The 27,236-nt window shown below is 38.0% G+C and overlaps 1 protein-coding gene and 1 long non-coding RNA gene across 3 annotated transcripts; one reads left to right on the top strand and one right to left on the bottom strand.

Moving 5' to 3' along the window:
• The first annotated feature begins 4,855 nt into the window (after positions 1-4,855).
• LOC127975017 (chromodomain-helicase-DNA-binding protein 4) lies at positions 4,856-25,340 on the top strand. Of its 2 annotated transcripts, none has more exons than XM_052578748.1 (40): positions 4,856-5,201; positions 5,838-5,901; positions 6,680-6,792; positions 7,238-7,504; positions 9,694-9,812; positions 9,939-10,234; positions 10,419-10,537; positions 11,165-11,282; positions 11,385-11,554; positions 11,734-11,982; positions 12,163-12,366; positions 12,837-13,048; positions 13,135-13,266; positions 13,380-13,476; positions 13,696-13,887; positions 14,852-15,052; positions 15,205-15,342; positions 15,897-16,018; positions 16,117-16,290; positions 16,532-16,673; positions 16,774-16,905; positions 16,983-17,100; positions 17,194-17,318; positions 17,420-17,512; positions 17,634-17,775; positions 18,384-18,553; positions 18,637-18,826; positions 19,477-19,563; positions 19,649-19,740; positions 19,823-19,956; positions 20,035-20,179; positions 20,288-20,444; positions 20,826-20,920; positions 21,067-21,307; positions 21,485-21,544; positions 21,627-21,791; positions 21,874-21,982; positions 22,781-22,913; positions 23,004-23,199; positions 23,975-25,340. In XM_052578748.1, exons 2-40 carry the CDS (start codon positions 5,853-5,855, stop codon positions 24,148-24,150), a joined length of 5,874 nt encoding a protein of 1,957 aa, XP_052434708.1. In that variant the 5' UTR covers positions 4,856-5,201; positions 5,838-5,852; the 3' UTR covers positions 24,151-25,340. The 2 variants fall into 2 exon arrangements, with proteins under 2 accessions (XP_052434708.1, XP_052434709.1); XM_052578749.1 differs by having other exon boundaries at positions 4,873-5,201; positions 18,637-18,814.
• LOC127975022 (uncharacterized) lies at positions 16,464-24,101 on the bottom strand. Its single transcript, XR_008157419.1, has 3 exons — positions 23,957-24,101; positions 17,664-17,800; positions 16,464-17,489 (listed from the first exon to the last, which is right to left on the bottom strand). It is a non-coding gene; the product is annotated as an uncharacterized LOC127975022 (long non-coding RNA).
• Positions 25,341-27,236: the final 1,896 nt, after the last annotated feature.

The raw sequence follows: 27,236 nt of genomic DNA, 5'->3' as shown, positions 1-27,236 counted from the left end.
TTTTAGCTTTTGTGGCTAAATAATGAAACATTTTATTTTTCTTATAAGCAGTTACTCTTTTTATTAATACAATGTAGCATTATATTGCTTTAAAATGTTTAATATCTGCATAAAATAGTTTTTATAAATTTTTATGCTAAACATTCCGAAGTTTCAGACTTTTTTTATCTGCAGTAATACGTTTTTAGTTTTGTCCTAAATATTCAGAAATTTCAGACCTAACACAATTACATAAACTACACATCATTTAATTTCTTACTTATATTTCTATAGTTGTAGAACTTGTGAAAATGTTACAGAAGCATTTATTTACTTAAATAGACCTATAGGTCTGTTTTACTGCTGAACTCTCCTGCACCTCAGCAAGCAAATAAATAACTGTGCCCCCTTAGAGATTCACTGCCTTTCTCTCCCCTCCCTTGCACTGTTTCACCCCGCTCCTCGTCGTATTCTCTCTTTGTGTCCTGCCATCCCTCGCAGTGACGTCTTGCACCGTCTCCCCCAGCAACGCCATGGCGACCTGCACCCCCATGTCATGTCCGGCGCCTCTCTTCTCCTCATCTCTCCATCCGCTCAGCTCTTGCTCGTAAATAAAATCTCTTCTTTTTAAATCAAGTGTCCCATCTGTCGGAATCTGTTTTACACTCTCATTTGAGGTGTCACTGTGGCTAATTGTGGCTGTTTTGTGTGATTTAACATGGATTCAGGTGGATGCTTGTGCTGGACTGATGTTACATTTTATTATTTTTATCATATATACATAAAAATATAGAGGTCTGTGTGTGTGTTTATTTTTAAATAATTAAATAATATTAAACATTAATCAATATAATTTAATTTTAATATTATACAGTTAATTTGTATACATAATCTGTGTGTGCATGTGTGTGTGTGCATATATATATATATATATATATATATATATATATATATATATATATATATATATTTCAGATTAATTTATTTCTATACATTTTTTAACTATTAATATTTCAATTAATCCACATATCTGTGTTATAAATTAATAAATTAATAAATAAATTTGTATATAAAATAATTATTAAATAATAATGTAGTATGAATAATATAAATCATTTTAATGAGTTATTTTTATCTATAAATATAATTATAAATATAATCATATAATTCAGAAATCATAAGTATAATTTGTAAATAATTTACATATATAAATATATGTTATATATATGCACAAATTATACATATTTTATTATATATAGAGATCTGTTGTGTGTGTGTATATATTTACTGTATATGTATATATGTATGTATGTATGAATGCATAAAAAATGACAGCAACAAAAAAAACCTTGCATATGTGTAGTGCGTTGGGCTAACCAGGACTTGTCATAGCACTTGCTTTTTATTCCTCTTTTGTTGGTTTTGATTGCATCTGTTGTGCTAATTGGTAAGACATTTTGGATAAAAGTGTTGGCTAAATGACTAAATGTAATATTAATGTAAATAAATGCACACACACACATACAAATTTACTTAAATGTGTGTGTGTGTGTGCTGTTAGAACATGCATCAGAACACAATGACAGCACACAGTGATTATTATTGGATGGCTTGTTGACCTCATTCTGGAACGCTTGCACAGGGTTACTGCAGACCACTGAGAGAATATTATGGGATAGAAATGACAGCCCTCCAATCTGGCACTCCCTCCCATCCAACGACAAACATTCAGTCAGTGTTCTGTCAGAACTGAATGAATGCCAGAATGACTTTCTGTAAAGCATTGTTGAGTCTTGTTGATTTCAAATTAATATGGCAGTAACTCATCTGCAGGACCTAAAGTGAAATGTTCATGTTCTTTTTTCGTAAGTGATGCAGTTCACTGTCTCATCCATCCATCTCACCACTGGATGTCCTCACTGCTCCTTTATTAAGAGGAAGGTGATGCTAGAATATCTGTGCTTGTTGCAGCATTGGTTATCAACTGTAAGCATTTAAAGTAGCACATGCAAACCGATGCTTCATTTTAACTGTGTCCACAGTGTCAACATTACTCTGATCTTCAGAAGAATATTATGGGATAGGAGGGAGTGTTGTGGTGGGGGCTGCAGGATGACCCCCCCCCACACACACACACCTCCCTTAACAGTCTGCCATGATTGGTGACTGTGAGCTACACCTAAACCCCCCCCTCCCACAATCTCCATGGTGACTGATCTACTTTAGGCAGAAGGGTGTGCATAAGTATGTGTGTGTGTGTGTGTGTGTTTGTGTGTGTTTGGGGGGGACTGCTGCTGTACAGGAGAGATGCACTGTGAGGCGCAGAGAAAAACAGAGACTTTTGTCAAAGGTGGATAGGACATAGTATTCAAGGACAGTACAATGAAAACAAAATAAGCCTAGAGATATCTCTCCTCTGCTGCCTATCAAAGACAAAGGGAAAAGATTAATTAGCATTCATTAGACTGCAGTTTCTCAGATATAAGATCTGAATGAACAAACCGCCCAGTGAACACAGTGACCTTCTGATTAACCTTTAGGGTCCTTCAAAGAAGTCCTTCATTAGCCAGGCCATAAGGTCATGATTTTTGTAATTAATTACATAATTGTATGCATAAGATAATTGTACATGTAATTATACACAAAGAGCTGAGTAGATTAGTTACAGATTGTAGTCCATTACTGATTACAGTATTCATGATAATGAAAACTATTAGTGACATAATCTAGATTACTGTTTTTTGTAATGTCGTCTGACTACTTTTTAGATTCATTTCTTAATCAAACTTGTTTAAAACTAACTATTAAACAAACCAAAGAGAAAGTAAAAAAAAAAAGTGAAAGAGACGTGACAAACAGCCAAGTATGGTGACCCATACTCGGAATTAGTACTCTGTGTTTAACCCATCCAAAGTGCACACACACAGAGCAGTGAACACACACAAACCGTGAACACACACCCGGAGCAGTGGGCAGCCATTTGTGCTGCGACTCCCGGGGAGCATTTGGGGGTCCAGTGTCTTGCTCAAGGGCACCTCAGTCGTGGTATTGAGGGTGGAGAGAGCGCTGTCCATTCACTCCCCACAACAATTCTTCCCAGCCCGAGACTCAAATGCACAACCTTTGGATAACGAGTCCGAATCTCAAACCATTAGGTTACGACTTCCAGAAGCTCACTGGATGAAGACATAGTGTTTCACAGTTATACACCACCAGTAACTTGCATATTTATTTTTTTCATATGGTCTACAAAACCACCATTGGCTCTCCACCCCTTTACCTAAATTCATTACTTCAGACTTATGTGCCCTCTAGAAGCTTGCATTCAGCAAGTGAACATAGCTTGATTGTGCCATCCCAAAGAAGCACAAAGTCACTTTTACTGACTTTTAAATTTTAATGTTCCCTTCTGGTGGAATGACCCGCCCATCTCAATCCGAGTAGTTGAGTCCTTAGTCATCTTCAAGAATCGGCTAAAAACACATCTCTTCCATCTTTATTTGACCCTCTTACTTTAGCACTCACTATTCGAATTCTATTCTTTAAAAAAAAATTCTAGCTTTCTAATATTTTGGTATTCTATGTTTTCTTTTCATTTATTATACAATTATAAAAAAAGACCTCTAACACTAGCTTGCTCTATTCTTTTTCTATTCTGTTTTCTTTTTATTTATTATATTATTTAAAAGCCCTTTCTATGTATTCTGTGTTTAAGCTAACTGAGACTTGTTATAGCACTTATATATCATTGCTTTTTTGTTGTTTTTGATTGCTTCCATTGTCCTCATTTGTAAGACGCTTTGGGTAAAAGCATCTGCTAAACGACTAAATGTAAATTTAAATGTAAACAAACTGCTGCAGAAAAAGTCTGATGCAATGCAAAATGTAATAAGTAATTACAAATGTAGTGGAGTAAAAAATGTAGACAGTAGAGAGTAAAAGCTGCTAATATCTTTGATACTCAGTCCAAGAACAAAGTTGTGAAAAAATATACTTAACACAGTAACTAATTACGTTTACTCAAATACATTTGAGTAACATTACACTTGAGCAAAAGCAGAAATGCAATCTAATCCTACACACATTTCAGCTGCATCGGTTGGACTACATGACTGGCAAGTTCCTTTCATGAGAAACAGTGTACAGTATAAATATAAACAGAAATGACTGCTAAATATTTATATCTTAAATAAATTTTTTATTGTATTTTATTGTGGCTTTAAATAGATCTACTCGCCCAAAACTTAACCTGTGACGCTTGAAAGGATCACATAAACATTGCATTTCATTCACTCCCATGTGAAGTGGCTCTGACCTGCAGTAAAATCACTGGAGTTCAGACTGAGAGAGCCTATTTTGGGTATTGTCACGGCTGATCTGATTCATAAGAGTAAGTGTTTTTGTTTCACCGCTTCCCACACACTTATCCCAGAAGTCAGGTTTCAGACTTCGGCCTGATATGGGATTAAAAAGAACTGTTGCACCTTGGCATCTCATCACCTCTGAAACTGTGAAGTGTCACTCTTGCAGATGCATGGCGTTTGACAGATCCCTGAAGTGCGTTATACTTGTTAGTCGACTTCCATCCAGGTGCTTAAATTCGTTTTTATGTCGCTCGAGCAACAGAAACCCAGCCAGGTGGACAGACAGCCGCAGATTATTATGGTCTGTCGCCAGCGGCCTGGGGTTTCCCTGGAGACCATGTGACTGGTGTTGTTTTTTTTCTTCACTCTCTTTTAGGAGTTGTGTTTATTATGGGATGTCAGAGCGGCCTGCTTATGATATTATGGGATGCCGGTGAGGGCGGGAGGGGGCAGTGTCTCCATAGCAACGTGGTTGCTAAGGGGGCAGGGCCTAGGAAAGGGGAAGGCAGTGTGTAGTTGCTGGTACTGTGTGCGAGGGGGAGATGATTATTATGGTCTGTAGGTTGCGAGGTAACTATGCAGAGTTGAGTGAGTGTTGTAGGGAGGGGGAGCCTGCCTAGGATTATTATGGGATGTCTCTACCCCCCCTTGATTTCTTTGTGTGTATGAGGATGTTCGCTTCTGGTCACTGACGCTGGCGAAAGGGGAGAAGAGTGGACGACGTCTCCCAAAGATTTACACCTTCTCGGAGCTTCTTTTTGTATTCCAGTGATAACGTTAGTTAGTAGGCTAACCTGCAGCTTTCGCGTTAGACTAAAGCTGATCATACCGCCGACTATCTACACCTTGGACTGACCTGTAAGTCTATTCCTCCCACCCACCTCCAACCGCCTGCGTGAAAAAAAAATATATATATAACGTTATATGTGCATACAAACAAATGTGCGTTTCTTGGCGAGTTTTTAAAGCATGAAACAGAAAATAAACAAACAATTTAATGGTAACTTACAACTGTGAGCCACCGCGTTATAAAGCGCCGTGTGGTGTTTGTCGGGGCTTCACGACCTCCGCATGCTATTTTGATTTTTTTTTTTTACATGGAGGAAAGTTTTAAAGACACGAATGTAACCTGAAACGAAGGGAGATAAGCGCTTTAACTCAACTCATCCAGCCGGCTGCCATTTTCCCCGCAGCCGGATCACTTGACTATGTTTGCTAGCTTTGCTAACTTGATTGACAGCTAAGTTGAGGCGTCTTTCGCTCGGACCGAGCGAGGAAGTTTACGAAAAAAGCCGAAATGACACGACTACCTCAAACTCTTTGTAACGCTACACGCTTTATGATGTTGTAGTTATGAAATGTCACAATCGTTAATTGATTTTAATTCATATTAACACAGTTAACCTCCCCTGTCATTATTTTTTTTCTTTCTGTCAGCATGGTGTGCTGCTAGAAACCAAACCAAAATATTGTTGTCATTTCTATTTTGTCAAGCGTCCGGACGGGAATATGTCGGGGAGTGAAGACGACAGGGACCATTTTGGACCCATTAGAGATGGTAAGGTTTAGCTGTCCTGTCCGGACCCTCATTAACCACATCATTTTATATAACCTCCCCAAATGTGCCTGAACAAGCAACTTAACTGCTGACATGTCAGAGTAACGTTACTTATAAACAAATCATTCAAATCATTTTTGTAAGGAGAACGTTGCTAGATTCAATGTTTATTTGCTGGAGCTGGTGAGCCACGTGTTACTGCACCACACGGCTATATAAAGCCAAATGTTTAGTTTATGATGCAGTATCGGCAAGCTGTATACAAAAGTCAAATCACTTCCTGTATCACTGGTCAGCAGCAGTTGTTAAAATAAAAGATAAATCTATTTGTTACTGACTCCATCTTAAGAGAGAAAAAAGCTTGTTTTTTATATCAGCGACCATGCCGTGCAATATCTCTAGCACAGTGTGTCAAACCCATTTGTTTGCTTTCCTCTTCTGGCTGCCCTCAGTAATGGCGTTGGTAGAGCAGCCTATCAGCAGAGAGTTTATAATAAATGAATGATTTCAAAAGCAAGTGTCTTATGCCCTAGTTTCAGTGCCGCTGACATATTTGGACAGTAGACTCGCATCTTGAAGCAGGAATGCACAATATTATGTATTTTGAAGGCTTTAAGGTCTGATAAAAAAAATCTAAATGTCATTGTATTGGTGACGTAAGGGTCATAAAGTTTAATTAAAAGTACTTTATCAGTTCAGGAAGAATAGGAATGACATGAGATTGTTTAGCTTTAATTGTTCATGTTTGATGCATGATGTGGGTCTGTGTTTTGGATAGATGATGCTGATGAACCGATATCGGAGGCAGAAACTCCCAAATCCAAGAAGAAGAAGAAAGCAAAGAAAAGCCGTGAAAGCAGGAGCAGTAAACGACAGAAACTCCTCAGAGAGGTAAGTGAAGCACCTTTAGGGTCAAAATATGTGCTGTAATACTAAGAAATGTTTTTTGAGCACCAAATCAGCATATTAGAATGATTTCTTAATAATCATGTGACATTACTTGAGTAATGGCTGCTGAAAATTCAGATTTACCATCACAGGAACAAATTAGATTTTTTTTTATTATACAGTTATTTTGAATGTAAATATTTTCGACAATAGCCTATTACTCTTTTTAGTTTAATTTCTTGATCAAATAAATGTAGCCGTAGTGAGCATAAGAGCTTCTTTTTAAAATATTGTACGTCTGATTTCAATGCTGCAGTGTCACATCAATCATCATTTGCCATTACCCTCACTGTTAAACATGTTTATATAAACAAAGATTGAAGTGAAAGGTTCTTCCCTGAGTTTATCTGATATTACAATCTCTCCTTGGGTGGTTATTATGGTGTAGGATGTTCCTGTCAGCTCTCCTGAAGTCATGGAAGCAATCCGAATGGTAGAAGGTGAGGAAGACGAGGAGGACAGAGTGATGCGATCTGAGAGTGAAGGGAGTGACTATGCCCCAAGCAAGAAGAAGAAAAAGAGATCCAGCTCCTCCAAGGAGAGAAAGAAGGGAGGTTCAGCGGGAGAAAAGGCTGGTGGCTCATCTGGAGGAAAAAGCAAACGTAAAGACCCAGAGCCTGAGGAGGAAGATGATGACGATGATGATGACGGTCAGGTAAGGGTTAGCCAATGGGTGGTCATGATTTGATATTAAAACCTTGGAACAACTAAAAAAGTCAGTGTCACATGAGGGTGATCTGATAGTTACAAATACACAAAAACACTGCATTTACCAAAAAAAAAATATATATATATATATATCAAAACAAAGATATAAGATGTATATTTTTATTATTTATTTAGATTTTCTATGGCTTCTGCTTTAACGAACAGTGTTACTTGTAGAAAGTACATGTTCCAAGAAAAGTCTGATACTGATTGTTAGCCTTGTCTATGCTTTCACGGTCTACTTTGTTGGCACAACAAATATAGATTTTCAGTTTTGTTTGTAAAGTTTTTATAAGTTCTTGTTATCTTTCATTTGCCTTCTGTTGGTAATATTTTTAAAGGGTCATATGACATTGCTAAAAAGAACATTATTTTGTGAATTTGGTGTAATGCAATGTGTTTATGCGGTTTAAGGTTCAAAAAACATTATTTTCCATTTAATGTACATTATTGTTGCTCCTTTATGCCATGCCTTTCTGAAACGTGTCGATTTTTACAAAGCTCATTGTTCTAAAAATGCGAGGTGTGCTCTGATTGGCCAGCTATCCAGTTTGTTGTGATTAATCGAATGCCTCAAGCGTGTGACGAAAATGTTACGCCCCTTACCAAACTGTGGCGCCGTCTCCCAGCATAATGAGACAAAACCAATAAAACCCATTAAAAATGAGGCATTTCATACATCAAGTGGGGACATAATTACTGATTATAATGGCTTATGCTGTCTTTTTACGCATTGCGTTGTGTATTGCGCTGCGTTATCATAAAGCATGTCTGCATTTATGATCAGAGAAATGACAAACAAGCAGCGCTACTCTATTCTGCTGAAAACTCACGTTTGAATCGTCATTGGCAAATTCTTTAAATATGAATATGTAGTTACAGACTGTGAGTCAGAAGGGCCAGACTGACCTTGCAAAGTTGGAATTGCCCAACTCCACTGATTTCTAGATGTGTCCTCTTTTGGAAGGCCAAACATAGTATTTTTGCTTTCACAACAAAAGAGCTTCTAAATTAAATTAAATTTTTAGGTAAAAATTGATAGCCTGAATGCACTGTAAGTTGCTTTGGATAAATGTGTATATATAATATATGTATATGTATGTGTATATATATATATATATATATATATATATATATATATGTATATGTATGTATGTATGTGTGTGTGTATATATATATATATAAATAAAATATAGTGATGGGGACACTATACTGTCAACAAGCACTGTCCTTTGGATGAGACGTTAAACTGAGTTCCTGACTCTCTGTGGTCATTAAAAATCCAAAGATGTCTTTCGAAAAAATTATGGCGCTTTTCCGCTACACAGTACCAGCTAGACTTACCTTTGTTCGTTTTTTTCACTGAGTAAAAGTTGTATCTGTACCTGCTTCCAGGTATTACCTTACTTTTTCACATCACCTCCGGTGAGGTTCTGAGCGAGCTGAGGTGATATTAAAATGTGACGTGAAATCACAGCAGACTGCTGATTGGTCAGAGAGAATTGTCACTATTCAGTGCATCATCATTGAATAACCCCGCCAGCAGTTATGCTGCCCTCAGCCTCTCCAGAAGCAACGTTTGTCTTCTTACTGGGGAAAACAGCCACATCCCGAGGATCTAAAACAGCACTAGACTCGATTTCCTCCATTGTCCTGTGTGTGTGGGTAGCGGGTGTGTGTCGCGTAGAAGATTACGTCACGGCAGTTTCCTGCGGCGATGCTATGACGACCAGGTACTATTGTGGAGGTATTATCTGTAATGGAAAATTGAGCGAAAAGCGAGCCGAGCCAAGACGAGGCGAGTCGAGTTGAGCTGGTACTGATAATGGAAAAGCGCCATTACAGGGGTGACCTAGGCATCCTAGCCAGATTTGCCAATTGGCCTCTGACCATCGTGGCCTCCTAACAATCCCCATTTGTGCTGATTGGCATCATCACCTGGTGAGCATTCTGGCACACTGTGGCTGCCGTCTCATCATCCAAGTGGATGCTGCACACTGGTGGTGGATGAGGTGACTTCCCCTCACAATGTAGAGCACTTTGAGTGCCTAGAAATGTGCTATAAATGTAATGATTTATATATATTTTTAGGGTTCCATTCTCTAGTGTTATTCACCTTTCATCCTCTGTTCACAGGAGCCCAAATCTTCCTCTCAGCTGTTAGCAGATTGGGGAATGAAAGACATCGACTACACCTTTACCCAGGAGGACTACAACTCTCTCACCAATTACAAAGCTTTCAGTCAGTTTGTCAGGTAGAACAGCAATCTGTTTTTGTCTCATTTCTGTTATCGCCTTATGTAAACATCTTTATAATATCCTATTGTTATTTTACTCTGTTGACTCATCTGAAATATTTTCCCCTCCCTCTTCCTGTGTAGACCTTTAATAGCTGCTAAGAACCCTAAGATCGCTGTGTCAAAGATGATGATGGTGTTGGGTGCTAAATGGCGAGAGTTCAGCACTAATAATCCCATGCGAGGCTCAGCGAGTGCCAATGCAGCCCTGGCAGCTGCCAACGTAGCTGCTGCAGTGGAGAGTATGGTGACCAGGGTGGATGGAGGAGGGGCTGCACCCATGGCCACACCCACATCAACACCAGCTCCTGCTGCACCACCCCCATCCCAGCAGCCCCCAGCAGTCCCCCTGCGAAAAGCCAAAACCAAAGAGGGCAAAGGTCAGAGGAGAGAGAGAGAGGAATGTGGATTAAATATATGAGATTTGATTGGAGATAAAAATGGCAGGATCAGAAATAATTAAAAAGAAAAAATAAGGAATTTTGGGTGCCCAATGGTGAATTTATTATGTGTGTTTTTTTAATATAATTTTTTTTTTGTGTCTTTTTAATATATCTTTTCTAGGCCCAAATGCACGTAGGAAGACCAAGTCCACACCAAAGCCCCAGGACAAAAAGTCTAAAGCGAAGAAAGTGGCTCCACTCAAGATTAAACTGGGCAATTTCAAGAGAAAACGTTCATCTGTATGTATCTATGCTGCTTACATTATATTTCTGCAACATAATGTAAATCAGCTAAATTATACATTATTATTAATATTTATTTAATATTATTAATGTATTACTATTATAGTAATAAATTCTAATCTATACATATATAATTCTATATAACAGTTCTAACATATATAACAGTTAAAAGGACAGTTAATTTATAATGTTACAGAAGATTTTAAATAAGTGTTCCTTTGAAGTTTTTGTTCATCAAAGACTCCTGAAAAAGAGAAATGTTAACCAGTTTTCAACATAAATAAAAATAATAAATGATACTTGAACAGCAAATCAGCATATTAGAATGATCTCTAAAGGATAATGAAACACCAAAGACAGTAATGGCTAATGTCTGCTGAAAATTCAGTTTTGTCATCTCTGGGATAAATAACTATTTAAAACATTAAAATAGAAAACATTTATATTATGTTTTACTGTATTTGATCAAATAAACGCATAAATAATTGCTTTGGTAAGCATTAGGAGAATTCTTTCAAAACATTTCCCAACCCCAAACTGTTTAACAGTAATGAATATATATTTAAAATGATTCCTTAGTTTTATGGCTAATATCACCAACTTGTTTTGCATCACTTCACTCAGAGCGGGGAGGATGATGATGGTGAGAGCGATTTTGACAGTTTCTCCATAAGTGATGGATCCAACAGTCGGAGCAGCCGTTCCAAGAGTAAAAAATCCAAGAGCTCCAAGAAGAAGAAGCGTGAGTGGAAAAACAGCACAACTCCGAATAATCTTCACTCTACTGAACACCCTATACTACTTTTTGGCAGCCGTTTACAAACCATCCTTCTCTTTTTCGTAGTGGATGAGGATGCTGACGGCTATGAGACTGATCATCAGGACTACTGTGAGGTGTGTCAGCAGGGCGGTGAGATCATTCTGTGTGACACCTGTCCGAGAGCCTATCACATGGTGTGTCTAGATCCTGACATGGAGAGAGCACCAGAGGGCACATGGAGCTGCCCCCACTGCGTACGTACATAAAAAAGTTTTCAGAATAAAAGTCTGGCATTTCCTTGAGCTGCTACGGGCTCTTCGAGAAAAATCTAAATTCTCTCTGTGTGTGTGTGCATGTGCACAGTTTCTCTACCATTGATATTTAATGACTGAAGTTTTTGGTGATTTATGCATTATTTATGTCTCTCTCTCAGGAGAAGGAGGGAATTCAATGGGAGGCTCGTGAGGAGAGTTCTGAGGGTGAAGAGGAGAATGATGATGGAAGGAGAGATGATGGAGAGGTAGAAGAGGAGGACGATCATCATATAGAGTTTTGTCGGGTGTGTAAGGATGGAGGAGAGCTGCTGTGCTGTGACACGTGCCCCTCATCCTATCACTTACACTGTCTCAACCCTCCTCTGCCAGACATCCCCAACGGAGAGTGGATCTGCCCGCGCTGCCTGGTGAGAGAGGAATAATATAGTGTGATAGTCCAAATCCATCCTTTGGATTAGGTTATCTTAAGGTTTTGCTTTCAGAGATGCCAGTGTTGAAATATGTAGGATTAACATAATTGATTACTCCCTTTATTTAAATTAGTTTAATATTGAAAGACGTGGAATATGATGTCTTTGTTTTCACAGAGTCTTCCACTGAAAGGCAAAGTCCAGAAAGTCCTGGCCTGGCGCTGGGGTGAGGCCCCTCCCCCTATGCCCGTGCCACGTCCTGTAGACCTGCCAGCCGACGCTCCGGATCCTCCTCCAATGATTGGGCGGAAGGAGAGGGAGTTCTTTGTGAAGTGGTGCAACATGTCTTATTGGCACTGTTCATGGGTCCAGGAGCTACAGGTGACACAAATAAAAACACACACTTTCATGTAAGCAGGAATGCACCAATATTGAATATGATAATAATTAAACAATAAAATGTTTAAATAATAGGCATTACTAAATTATAATGTACAGTGTGAAAAATTTTTATATATATTTTTTCTAAAGATTACATTTAAATTATAAGTATTTTTGCATATTTTAAGTTTAAGTAAACAACACATGCCCTCAGTTGTAATCTAAATGTAACAATAGAAGAAAATGAGTTTGCAGTTTAATTTCCAGTATTGATTTCCAGATAGTTATTAAAACAACAAACAACAACAACAAAAATAACCTGTAACAGCTGATGTGGTTCCATTATATTGTGCATTCCTCATTTTTTTTAGGCATGTAGTTCCACATTTATGTACTAAAGCATAAAATATGCACAATAATTCATGGATTTTTATTTTGTTTATTTTATGTCTTTTTCTTTCTTGTCACAGCTGGAGCTGAACTGTCAGGTAATGTTCCGTAACTACCAGCGGAAGACGGATATGGAGGAGCCCCCCAATCTAGAGATGGGTGCGGAGGGAGACGAGGATAAGAGCTGCAAGAGAAAGAACAAAGATCCCTTTTATGCCCGTATAGAGGATAAGTATGGGCGCTTTGGAGTAAAGTTAGAGTGGCTCTTCATCCACCGCATCTTAAACCACAGGTGAGAACATTATTATACCGAAGCCTGTTGAAGAATGACATATGCTGAACTATTTGGGCATTCATTTCTCTCATTCTTTCTGTCAGTGTGGATAAGAAGAATAATGTTCACTACCTTATCAAATGGAGAGATTTGGCGTATGATCAGTCAACCTGGGAGTCTGAAGACATGGACATCCCAGACTATGAGACCTTTAAACAACATTACTGGAACCACAGGTACATGCACCCAGGCCTCTACAGCACTTTACCCACATGCACACTAGTGTGAAATAAAATTGATTGCAGTTATCTAAGTTAATCTGCATAACTTATTTTTTTCTGTTTGTCAGGGAGCTGATGCTTGGAGAGGAGGGCAGACCGGGTAAAAAGATGAAGAAGGTGAAAGTGAGGAAGACAGAAAGGCCTCCTGCTAATCCTGTGGTGGATGTAAGGAACCTTTGAACAGCATGGTTCAACTTCTGTCTGATTTATTGACTAGGATAGAACTTTTCTCTGCCATGTTTCACACTTTTTCCTCCATAATTTCCTGTTCCATTTGGCTACAATCTCATGTCTAGATTGTTTGGAAATATTGTTTTAAAGAAAATACATTCATAGGTTTTTGAATGACAGTTATCTAATATTCTTCCTGTCTCTTAATTTCAGCCCACTATAAAGTTCGATAGGCAGCCGGATTATCTGGACTCTACTGGCGGCACGCTTCACCCGTACCAGCTTGAGGGACTGAACTGGTTGCGTTTTTCTTGGGCTCAGGGCACAGACACCATTCTGGCAGATGAGATGGGTCTTGGAAAGACGGTTCAGACTGCCGTCTTCCTCTATTCACTCTACAAAGAGGTGTGTTTCTTAAAAAAAGTATAATAATTATAATATATTATTATATAATAATATACATATAATATATAACTTATAATATTTTTTATAGTAATTCGAAGTGTTCCTGTGGCTCAAGTGGTAGAACATTGTGTTAGCAGTGCAAGGTTGTGGGTTTGATTCCCAGGGAACACATGTTAGGTAAAAAATGTTATCCTGAATGCACTTTAAGTCGCTTTGGATAAAAGCGTCTGCTAAATGCATACATTTAATTCAATTACATTTTAATTTTAGAAGTGCATTTTAGAAGTTTGGGTCGGTACAATTTAAAAGGAAGGAAAAGGAAGAAGTTTTTTGTACTCCCCAAGGCTGCATTTATTTGATCTAAAATAAAACAAAAACTGTATTATTATTTACTATGTATTAATAGTTATTATTATTATTATTATGACAATTTAAAATAACTTTTCTTTTTTATTTTAAATGTAGTTTATTCCTGTGATGGCAGAACTGAGTTTTCAGCAGCCATTGCTGAAATCTTCACCGTCTCATGATCATTCAGAAATCATTCTGAAATGTTAATTTAGTTCTCAAGAATAATATTTTTTATTATAAATGTGTGAAAGGTTGTGCGGCTTAATTTATGGAAGCTCTGATACATTTGTTTCCAAGGAGTATTTGATGAATGGAAGGCATTTATGTACAGTAGAAATAGTTTGTAATCATTTAAAAGTCTGTGATTTTTGATCAGTGTACTCTGATTTTGGTTCAGTTTTTTTTATCAAAAGTATTATATTCTTTTAAAAAAGTCTTGGGGACCTCAAACATTTAAACGGTAGTGTATTTCAATTATTCTGTTATTGTAGTTTGATTAATTCATTTTAGAGGAATAATTGTCTCTAGGAAGACATGTTTATTATAAAAGCTATTGTTTATAATGTGGCATTAAAGTTTATAAAACAGTACATTTGGTAATGGTCTCTCTCAGGGTCATTCGAAGGGGCCGTTCCTGGTCAGTGCCCCTCTATCCACCATCATTAACTGGGAGAGGGAATTTGAGATGTGGGCCCCAGATATGTATGTGGTTACGTATGTGGGTGATAAAGACAGCAGAGCTGTCATACGAGAGAATGAATTCTCCTTTGAGGGCAACGCCATCCGTGGGGGGAAGAAGGCCTCCAAAATGAAGGTATGAAACCCAGAGGAAAAGAGTTGATACAGTAGTAACCATAACACCAAACATATGTAAATTTATGGAAAATTGGTGCCACATCTGCTTTGTGGTTTGATGATTTATCTGTTTACATTGTGTGGTTCCTGAATCTCTCTTTATCTGTGTAGAAAGAGGCTTCTGTGAAGTTCCATGTGCTGTTGACCTCCTATGAGCTGATCACAATCGATCAAGCCATCCTGGGCTCCATCGACTGGGCTTGTCTTGTAGTAGACGAAGCACATAGACTGAAAAATAACCAGTCAAAGGTAAGCTCCATGTGTCAGATGAGTGACACACCAAAATATCTACTTATTAAAGGATTTCCAAAAATCTGAATTCGGTCAACACCCTCCTGTCTTTCCAAACCTGTATGACTTTATTTCATCATAAATCCTGATAAAAATTGAATGGCTGTTGTTTCATTTTAAATGTCTAATTGATTCATTTATTCATTCGGACTGAACCAGTTTGATTTGGCTAACAAAACCGGTTTGAAAGATTCATTCACAAATCTAATTTGGTCCTTTAGTTCAGCAGCTCACTCAGTGATCCGATTTCAGCCTTTATCTTCTCCACTAGAGGTTAAAACTACATATTTCACTTTTTCCTCAACATAAAGCTATCAGAGAAATAGTGCAGAGCTTGTGGAGTACTTTTATGCGGCTTTTGCATCCTTTATGGAGAAAGTCATACAGGTTTAGAGCATCATTAAAGTGAATAGATTATGACAGAAGTTTGAGATCTATTGCTTTAATATTGTGATTAAACTAGTATTTGATGTAAAACTAACACAATCTCACTCTCGTTTTATCTCTCTTAGTTCTTTCGTGTGTTGAATAACTACCCTCTTCAGCATAAGCTGCTGTTGACGGGCACACCTTTACAGAACAACCTGGAGGAGCTCTTCCATCTGCTCAACTTCCTCACACCTGAGAGATTCAAGTATGTGTGTGTGTGTTCTTGATAAGTGAGTGTGAGGAGGATGTTTGTTTTTTGTTTTTTTTTGCTGTTGTTCAGTACCAAATGTGTGTGTGTTTCAGTAATCTGGAAGGTTTCCTGGAAGAATTTGCTGACATAGCTAAGGAGGACCAAATTAAGAAACTGCACGACATGTTGGGTCCACATATGCTCAGAAGACTCAAAGCTGACGTCTTCAAACACATGCCCTCTAAAACAGAACTCATCGTGCGAGTGGAGCTCAGCCCCATGCAAAAGTACGAAACATGTTCAGTGTTTGTCAGTGTTCTGCTAAATATTCAGTACATTCATTCCTCATTTGCGCCACCTGCTGGACACCCTCTCTGTTTTTTACAGCATGATTCATTGAACTGTATGACTGACGGTTTGATGATTCTGATTATTCACAGTGTGTCTGTATAAATGACAGTTGTATGGGGCATTTATGACTTTTATATGACTGTAGCCTCTGATTCAATCTTTGTTTTTCTGGAACAGGAAGTACTATAAGTACATCTTAACACGCAACTTTGAAGCTCTGAACACTCGTGGAGGAGGAAACCAGGTGTCTCTGCTCAATGTGGTTATGGACCTAAAGAAGTGCTGTAACCACCCCTATCTCTTCCCGACAGCTGCTAATGTGAGCATTCGCTCTCAACGAAGACAATAACCCTTTGTCAGAGGTTTTCAATGAATAACAGCAGCACTTTCAGCTGATCATTATGAGTCTGATTTTGCAGGAAGCCCCTAAAATGCCCAATGGCATGTATGATGGCAGTGCCCTCACAAAGGCTTCTGGGAAACTGATGCTTCTGTGTAAGATGCTGAAAAAACTGAAGGAGGGTGGACATAGAGTGCTTATATTCTCACAGGTATACACAAATACCGTACACCGATTTACTCAACTAAATACCACTGTATACTTAAAAATCTTCGTGCACGGATGTAGATGACAAAGATGTTGGATTTGCTGGAAGACTTTCTGGAGAATGATGGGTACAAGTATGAAAGGATAGATGGAGGGGTGACTGGAGGGATGAGGCAGGAAGCCATCGATAGATTCAACGGTGAGAGGGGAAAAGCCACCTATTTCCATGAAATAACAGCAACATGACGGATGTTTTGTTTTGACAAAATCCTTCTCTTTTCTCTCACCGCAGCTCCTGGTGCTCCTCAGTTTGTTTTCCTCTTGTCCACCCGAGCAGGGGGTTTGGGCATCAATTTGGCAACCGCTGACACTGTCATCATCTACGACTCTGACTGGAATCCACACAACGACATCCAGGTAGAGGCGACAATATAATACCTGATGCTAAATCTGTCAAACACCTGCATCTCTGTGAGAGACTCTTTCTGATGCCGTCTCTCTCCTGTTGTCTTTCTCAGGCATTTAGCAGGGCTCATCGTATTGGTCAGAATAAGAAGGTGATGATCTATCGATTTGTCACTAAAGCCTCTGTGGAGGAGAGAATAACACAGGTGAGATATGAAACCGTAGTTTCAAACCCAGGCAGATACAAATCTGTTGTAAAAAATAAATAAATAATACAATACAAAACAGTACAACAGTAAAAGTCATCTCATGGCCCTTGTGCTTCAGGTGGCAAAGAAAAAGATGATGTTGACTCACCTGGTGGTGCGGCCTGGTCTGGGCTCCAAGGCTGGATCCATGTCCAAACAAGAGTTGGATGACATCTTGAAGTTTGGCACAGAACAGCTTTTCAAAGCCGAGCTTGGAGAAGGTTTCATCTTCTGAATATAATGTTGCTTTGAGATTAGAAAATAAAGCATTTGAGAGAATAATAATAATAACATTTAAAGGCTAAGTAACACACGTACAGTTGTTAGTTAAGGATCTGTATGTGACGTGTTTTGTCATTATTGCATAAACTACAGAAATGTCCCGAAACATAAGCTGCTGTGGTGTAGGCGTTAAGTTCTGCTTTTTGTTGAAGTTTATTTAGATCTTTAAACTGCACATGACCTTACTGAGCACTCATGTCGTTAAGCTGATTTTCATTCTGATGCTGCAGTAGGTTTTATGAAAAATATTGCTAAAAATTATTATTTTTTTAATGGAAAGTAGTTTTTTTATGGTGGGACACCGAAAATGTAGTAAAAAAAAAAAACGCCAGTCTGACTGTGCCAACGAAAAAAAAAACTGGGCAGAAAAAAGAAATACTGCCAAATACCAATGCATATGACGTACTTCTAGTACTAGACAATAAAGAAAAGAAATAAGGTGAATGTTAATACAGAAATTAATGGAAATAATCCACACTATAAATGAAGGGGACTAAAATGAATAAACACTAAAGTTGATTCTAAATCAAATAAATCTGTCCTCCAGGTGACAATAAGGAGGAAGACAGCAGTGTGATCCACTATGATGACAAGGCGATTGATCGGTTGTTGGATCGAAACCAAGACGCAACCGATGACACAGAGCTGCAGAGTATGAATGAATACCTCAGCTCTTTTAAAGTGGCCCAGTATGTGGTCAAAGATGAGGATGAGGAGGTGAGTTTGTGTGGGATTGCGACTGTGTGTGGTGTCTTTGTGTCTCGTGTGAATCTGGAGATCATATGGTGTGTCTCTGTCAGGAGGAGGATGTGGATAGAGAGATTATTAAGCAGGAAGAGAGTGTAGATCCTGATTACTGGGAGAAACTGTTGCGCCATCATTATGAGCAGCAGCAGGAAGATCTCGCTCGTCACCTGGGCAAAGGCAAACGGCCACGCAAACCTGTCAACTACAACGACTGCTCACAGGAGGACAGAGGTAGTAGACGGGGTACAGATGCACTTTTAACACTTTTTTTACTGCTCTTTCCCTGTACGTGTGTGAGTGTTGTTATAGATGAAGGATTAACTTAATGGTGTGGTCTCATGTCTAGTGTGTTGTAATATGTTATATTTTTATTCAGAAATGATATTTTTGGTTTCAATTAAAATAATGCATTTATATTTATTTATTTAAGTTTTTAGATTTATAATCTATAGATTATTTAATATATGGTGGTGGTTGTTTAGATGTACCCATTAGCAGTCAAACATTTGGACACACCTACCCATTCTTTATTATGAAATTTTATAAAACTGAACTGAAACATGGGAATTATGATGTATATTATGTACAAAAAAAAATGCTATTCAAAGCAAAACTTTAATATGCCTAAAATAGTTTGTTTAAAAAAAATCATGCAATTTATTCAATGTATACATTTGTATATGAATACAATAGAAATTATAGCATTTAGATTTTTTTTTTTTTTTTTTAAGATTATCAGAAACTAATTCAGTCCAGTGTGTACAAAAGTTTGACCCTATTGTTATACGTGTGTGCATGAATCCTGGTTGTATTTTCCCCTTAAATTAAATATTTTCTTGTCAAGAAAACTCAGGTGCTCATTAATATAATGCCTCACTCATTTGTGTTCCCAGACTGGCAGGATGATCAGTCTGATAACCAATCAGATTACTCTGTGGCTTCAGAGGAGGGTGATGAGGACTTTGATGAGCGATCTGAAGGTCAGGAACAAAGTTAAACCGTCCTTATCTGAATAAGCAGTTATTATATATTAGTGTTTACACAATCCTCTTTTTTTGTCTTTAGCTAACTCCCGAAGACCAAGTCGTAAAGGCTTGAGGAATGATAAAGATAAGCCACTGCCTCCTCTACTGGCCAGAGTGGGAGGAAACATCGAGGTACAACTTCAGTTACTTTTCAGCTTGTTTCTTCTATTCCCTCCACATACTCTGCGATAGTTAACCTCTCTCTCCTCATTAGGTGTTGGGCTTCAATGCTCGACAAAGGAAGGCCTTCTTGAATGCAGTGATGCGTTATGGGATGCCTCCCCAAGATACCTTTACCACTCAGTGGCTCGTTAGAGACCTGCGAGGCAAATCAGAGAAAGAGTTCAAGTCAGTCTGACTGTCCTTGGAGTTCTTGTTCATTTAGTTTTACCTCATTTACTCGAGGACCCTCTCTCTCTCTTTCAGGGCGTACGTGTCCCTCTTTATGCGTCACCTGTGTGAGCCAGGCGCAGACGGGGCAGAAACATTTGCTGATGGGGTTCCACGGGAAGGACTGTCACGACAACATGTTCTCACACGCATCGGTGTAATGTCACTGATCCGCAAGAAGGTGCGTGAGGTTACACTTGGCTAGTGTTTTATTGGTTAAGAGTGAACCATTTGATTCTGTGAATGGCAGTGGTGGTGTTATAGGATTCACTGTTTTAAATTCTCACAGGTCCAGGAGTTTGAGCATGTGAATGGTCAGTGGTCAATGCCCTGGATGAAAGAACTGGAGGAAAGCAAAAGAGCTGCAGCCATTGCAGCAGGAGAAGATCCAAAAACGCCGTCTTCTGGGACGCCTGCAGATACCCAGCCCAACACACCAGCACCAGGTACACACATGCATATGAGTGTTGTTATTGTCAACTAAAACTAAGAAAATAGTATAAATATTAAGTATTTGACCAATAAATAAGTACACTAATGAAATGGAATGCTGTAATATATAATTAATACTAAAATAACACTGGCTCATATGGGTCAGGGAGATTAATATGGAAATTATAAAAGTTATGACCAACAAAAGCCACGTGGTCAAGTGAACGTGAAAAAACAAACAAAAGAACAGATCATTTCAAACAATTCAACCGTTTTATGGTAAGTTGCATAGAGGATCCCAGAAGAGGATTAGTTCTTCATTCACAGATAATTTGTCCAGTTTCTCTGCATGGCCAATCATTACACAATAATCCAACTCCCTTTTATCCAAACAGAAGACCTTTCCAAGAGCGATGACGTAAAAGAGCTGGAGGAGAAGGTGGAAGGGGACGGAGAGAAGGAGACGAAAGGCTCCAGACAGGAGGATGAGGTGTTTGTTATTTACAGTCTCATTTTTTCACTTAACCTTCCTGTTTCTCTTCTCTGTATTTTTCAACAATTTCCCATACCTGCCTGTCTCATTTTGTCTTTCTTCTTGTCTCCAACTCTCATTCTCACGTCCCCTCTTTTTCTCAGATCATTGAGATTCCTGATGAGGGTGAGAAATCCCCCAGTCCAGCAAAGAAAGAGGAGAATAAGGACAGGGAGAGAGCGACCACCTCACCATCAGCAGAAAAGGATGGAGGAAGCAGAGATGAAGAAAATGAAAAAGAGGGAGACAAAGAGAGGTCTGCTGAATTGAAGGAAAGCACATCTTCAGATGTCAAAGCTGAAAGTTCAGATGCCACAAGCGGTGTAGACTCATCCAAAACCAAAGGTGAGGTGCTGAGCACTATGTAAAATGGCCAAAATACACATTTATTTCCTTATGTATACAACATATCCAAAAAAATGAAAACTTATCTTAAAATGACCAGATGAACTCAAGGTCCCATGTAACAAAAAGCAGATGCACGATTGTAGTTTGCACCAATAGTGTCTTACTCCATTGCAGAAGAATCTGAAGAGAAGACCGAAAAAATGGACCCTAGCCCAGGAAGAGATGAGAAGAAAGGTACGTGTTTAATACAAATAACACCTTTATGTCACAGATAGCTGTTACAGTGAATAATGTCTTTCTCTCTTTCCTCAAACAGAGCTGAAAGACGAGAAGGACGGAATGAAGTCAGAGGACTCTGCTAAGCTGCAAAATGGAGAGAATGCCAAAGAGACAAGTGGAGGAGTGGATGGAGTGAGTGAGGAGAAGAAGAAAGCAGTGAAGCAGAGGTTCATGTTTAACATCGCTGACGGAGGTTTCACAGGTACGCTGGGAATTTACTGTCTGTGTGTATGTGTACATGCGGGTGGATTCTGAATCAATGAACTCTCTGTTTCTCTCTCCAGAGCTTCACTCTCTCTGGCAGAATGAAGAGAGAGCCGCCACGGTCACAAAGAAGACTTATGAGATCTGGCATCGTCGCCATGATTACTGGCTGCTGGCTGGTATCATACAGTATCCTTAGTGCCATCATTTTGATAATCAGTGCGTCTTTCAGTACAGACACAGCAATACATTTCCTTGTGTCACTAAAAGGAATGCGTGTTGTTTTAGTGTACTTTATTATTAGAATTTATGAATGCTATTTTATTACATTTATGAAATTAAATGTAAGAAATTAAATAAAAAATGTAAATTAAATGTATGCATTTAGCAGACGCTTTTATCCAAAGTGACTTACAGTGCATTCAGGCTATCAATTTTTACTTATCATGTATCCCGGGGAATCGAACCTCTACCAATTCAGCTAGAGGAACACTATTTGTTTTGCATTCTTTGTATTATTTAAAATGTACAACCAGTCAAAAGTTTAGACATACAATTTAATTCTTTATTTACCAGTTCCTGAATTGTATTTTATTTTATTTTTTAAAACGCATTACCAGTCAAAAAATGTGGACATGCAATCTTTCATTTCAGAATAATAGTCATTCAAACTAAAAGAAGTGCAGGAACTATATAGAAGTACCAGAGCTATGTAGTAGACAAGAAATATAAAAAAAATCAAAACTTTGCTAGAAATTAAATCCTCTACTGGCAATCTAGTGGTAACGTTTAGCTCTAGTATTGTTAAGAAAATAATAAAAAATCGAAATGTCCTCAACGCAGATTTATTGCATTTGAGCATATGCCTTTAAATCAAAAGGTATGTTAGATGTTAAAATAAGCAACATAAATTCAGGCAAGTGTGTTGAAGTGTTAGTATATCTTATATCAAAAATTGTCTGTTATGTCCTTTACCTCTACCATCAGCCACGGTTATGCACGTTGGCAGGACGTACAGAATGACCCGAGGTTCGCTATCCTCAATGAGCCCTTTAAGGGAGAGATGAGCAGAGGAAACTTCCTCGAGATTAAGAACAAGTTTCTTGCTCGCAGGTTTAAGGTTAGTGATGGACAGACGCTATGAAAAATGTACACACTGGCAGAGCTACATGGCTCTTCTTTCAACTGCTTCATTTATGTCTCTCTTTAGCTGTTGGAACAAGCTCTGGTGATCGAGGAGCAGCTCAGACGTGCTGCATATCTAAACATGACCGAGGACCCCTCTCACCCCTCCATGGCACTCAACACACGCTTCAGTGAGGTGGAGTGTCTGGCAGAGTCACACCAGCACCTCAGTAAAGAATCCATGTCAGGAAACAAGCCTGCTAATGCAGTTCTACACAAAGGTACAGTAACCCCCAGAACTCTAGACTGCACAATATGATTTGCCTCACAGCTTTAGACATACTTTTGCAATGCAGAAATAAATTAAATACAAAATAACTCTACTATTTCTAGTCACCAGCAAAAAAAAATGGTTCACAGATTATTCAGGATTTTTTTAAATTAAAATAATTTTTTTTATGAATTGTTAATCTAAATTAAATGTAAATTTAACTAAATTTGAATTCAAATAATCGAGGTATCATTCATAAATTTTGTTTTTCAGTATAAAAAAAAGAAACCGTTTAAATCAAAAATTGAACAATGAATATAAAGTACTCAAATTCCATTTTGCTTTTTTTGTTGTACTCCTTTTAATCTGGAAATTACTGTTACTCACCGAAACTGTGGTGTCTGACTCGTGATACATCAACATTATATTTTCTTAATTGTTGTTAAACAACCAGAGATAAATGAATTTTAAGTCTGAATGTAGTTTTTTTTGCATTGGTAAGTCTAGATTTGCCAATACATGTTACTGTAGTTACAGAGGCCTGGTGGATTTGTAAATGTAAAAAAAAAAAAATGAAATGATGCATTAAATATCAAAGTAAAAAGCCCAAAGCTTCTAAGCAGTTCAGAACACTGTGTTTCCAGCACTGCACTTCACACTTAGTTTCTCAGCATAGTTTTAACACATTTGGGTGCTTATTGCATCCTGTAAAATGAATGAATTTACTTAAAATGTTCAAATAAATAAAATGAATAAATCTGTCCTACCGTTGATCATTCTCTCAGTTCTCAAACAACTGGAGGAGCTACTCAGCGACATGAAGGCAGATGTCACCCGGCTCCCAGCAACCATCGCTCGGATCCCGCCCGTCGCTGTGAGGCTGCAGATGTCGGAAAGAAGCATCCTTAGCCGGTTGGCCAGCCGAGGGCCGGAGGTCACACAGACGCAGGCGCCACGCTGATGACTCCTGGAAGAAGTTTTCACTCATACCTCCCATAATTCACGATGAGGAATCATCTCACACACATACAGACACGCACCTGGGTCGGGTGATCAGATGCGTTGTGTATATATATATATATATTTGAATTAAGTTCCAGCTGCCTGAACTAGTTTGGACAGAAGAAGAGTGGAACAGTTTCACAGCTAACAGCTAACACACTGTGGTTCCCCAATATTTCTTGTAAAGCTCAATTTAGAGGCATTCCAACCTCCTCCTTTTAAATATCCTATGAACACACACCTGCTGACCAGAGAGATGCATACATATGTTAGAATACACAGCACCCAAATCATCCTCCAGTGTAAATCCAGTTCAGGTTTTCCAGGTCACCTCTGCTCTGTTGTAGGCTATGCAGGACAAGGTTGAAGAGCTGGTGTGGAGTTTTGCCTTGTGTGGAATGGATCTTTGCAGTGGGGATTCTTTCCTCCTCAGGTGTGTTTTGTTGTAATACACACTAGATGAATCACTGTTTTTGTGCGTTTCCACAATTATGCTTCAAGCTTAAATCTCAAATGTCTGTTTGAACCCTAAAACATCATGTGGTTTCCAACTTGTGAAAGGTTTATGCTGATGGAAACAGTCCCTGTCCCAAAAGCCCACATACTTCTCCAAGTCCATGCTTGACATGGTGACATAATGCCAGATAGACTGTCAGGTAATAATCCACTGATGCAGGCTCTGAAGAATTACCCTTCTAAAACACATAAGCACTCTTCTTAAAATCTAAAATGTCAAATGGGACACCCTACGGTCTTGACAAATGCTATTGGGACAGGGCCACAACTCCTATAAGGACATGACCTTGCATTTCTTTAGATAGAGATAAATATATATATATAATAATCAAGATTTTTTCTTTTCATTTTGAGAACTGCTGCTTTAAGAATCCACATTTACTCCCCTTTCTCTCTCCTAATTGGCTTGTGTATAATGTAACTAGAGAATAAGTAATGTTTTTTTTCCTACAAGAGAAGACAAAATCCCCTAACAGAGGTGACAAAACGCAGCTGTTAATTTAACGTCTAATATTACACTTTCAGAGGGTCTGAATATCTCACTTTGTAATTATTGTTGTTACCCGGTTATTGTTGTTATGTCTTATGTTTAAGTTTTGTTTTTATTAGACCTGCAATAAAAAGGTAACACAGCATGCAGCGTTTCGTCTCTTTATTCGAGTGTAGATAAAGTTTTATATAAGTTTATACATAAATATTATATTTTGCTGAAATCTATTTGATGGTGGTTCTTCTGGAACTAGACTTAATCTATGTTCAGGAAAACCATTATCTCCCTACATTTCCTTGTTAATTTATTGCATATTTTAGCTAGATTTTCTTTAAATTTTTAGCTAGATTTTAGCTTTTATCTCCTTATGATTGTGCGCCTTTTTAACACACTTGTTTTAGTTCATTGTTGATCCCCTAAAATCAATTGATGGATTCCATCTGGGTATTCAAATGTATTCTGCAGAGTGAATTGTATTAAGCAGGTGTGCTCAGAAGTTCACATTTTAAGGTCCTAATCTGAATTCAAATCAACGTGAAAAGGTCTGTAATAATTTTTATTACAAAACGTTTTTAATAAACATGCTTGTATAACTTTAACAATTCAACTTTATATGCCAATAAACAAATGTATTACATCATCAAGTCGTATATAACCAATGAAGCAGTTCTCATTGTATATAATTTCTGTTTCTGAAATAGTACTTCAGTATTACCTGAAGTCACTTCAACTGAATTGCTAAAATCTTGAATTATAACGGCAATATGCTGTTCATGCAGCAGCGAATTATATTGTTTACAGGTGCATCTCAATAAACTAGAATGTCATGGAAAAGTTAATTTATTTCAGTAATTCAACTCAAATTGTGGAACTTGTTTATTGAATAAATTCAGTGCAAACAGACTGAAGTAGTTTAAGTCTTTGGTTATTTTAATTATAATGATTTTGGCTCACATTTAACAAAAACCCAATCTCAACAAATTACATGGGACACTGTATGATAACACTGTATGATTTCAGACCTTAAAACTAAATAAATTATGAGCCTCTAGAACTTCTGACCTTCTAACTGAACTCATTTTCACAAATTGAACAAAGAAATATAAACAGTGTTAATAACCAAAAATAAACATCACAGTTCTTTCTTAGTTGCATTAAGTGAAAACAATAAGTGCAGCCATAATTAAATGCTACTCTCTCAGTATTCAAAGTGCAAATAGAGACTCAAGCATTTCAAGCATGATACAGAGCTATAGAAAACTACACAACCTATTATAGCCTACATATTAATAACAGTCTAGATATGTAGCCTAATTTTGCACACATCAGGGTGTAGCTCTCAAAACACAGGGGTATAAAAATCTCTCTTGAATGCTTCTGTGCGTTTCAGTTTCGGTTTCGATTTAAAGATTCTGCCAACTCTCAGCGCTGCTGATCGTGCATTCTACAACACAAGGCATTCATTTTGTCAGATGCTCTGCAGCTAATTCTTATGGACCAAGGAGGGTATTTTTTGTTCACGTTGAAGTAAATATTTTAAATAATAATAAAAAAATAGTCTGGGCAATCCGAGGCCCCTGCACACATAGGGTCCCTATAGCTGCAGCCTAGGCAAGCCTGTGTGTTACTCTGCGCCTGTGAGTGATGTCTTAAAAAATGGATCCTGGACTTTACATGTATTCAAATATTATAGATATGACCTAGAGGCTAGAGGGAAACATTTGCAAAGCAAAAATTCAGGTTAGTAAGAACTTCATACTTTTATTCCGCTAAGATGCATTACATTGATCAAAAGTCAACATTAAATAAGGTCATGATCCTGATTTTTTTGAAAGTTAGTGTGAAGAAGGGTTATTATAGTTAAATATATCTAGTACTAAAACCATTTTTTTTTTAATACAGTGCTGGGCTGGCATTGTGGTGCATTAGTTATTCTTATACTTGTCTCTGTGTACACTATTTTTTATGTTTTGTCTCTTTTAATAATGTAAATTATGCAATGAACAACACAAAACATACAAACCTGATTCCAAAAAAGT

Source organism: Carassius gibelio, chromosome B16 (assembly GCF_023724105.1).
Source record: "Carassius gibelio isolate Cgi1373 ecotype wild population from Czech Republic chromosome B16, carGib1.2-hapl.c, whole genome shotgun sequence".
In the NCBI taxonomy this organism is placed as follows: Eukaryota; Metazoa; Chordata; class Actinopteri; order Cypriniformes; family Cyprinidae; genus Carassius; species Carassius gibelio.
This window is presented reverse-complemented; position numbering and strand designations above follow the sequence as displayed.

Excerpts from the sequence above, each read along its gene's own strand:
- LOC127975017 (XM_052578748.1), top strand. The coding sequence starts at position 5,853 with ATGTCGGGGAGTGAAGACGACAGGGACCATTTTGGACCCATTAGAGAT. Across the intron at positions 13,477-13,695 it reads CTGCTAATCCTGTGGTGGAT|CCCACTATAAAGTTCGATAG; the intron begins GTAAGGAACCTT and ends TCTTAATTTCAG. Across the intron at positions 17,319-17,419 it reads ATCCACACAACGACATCCAG|GCATTTAGCAGGGCTCATCG; the intron begins GTAGAGGCGACA and ends TGTCTTTCTCAG.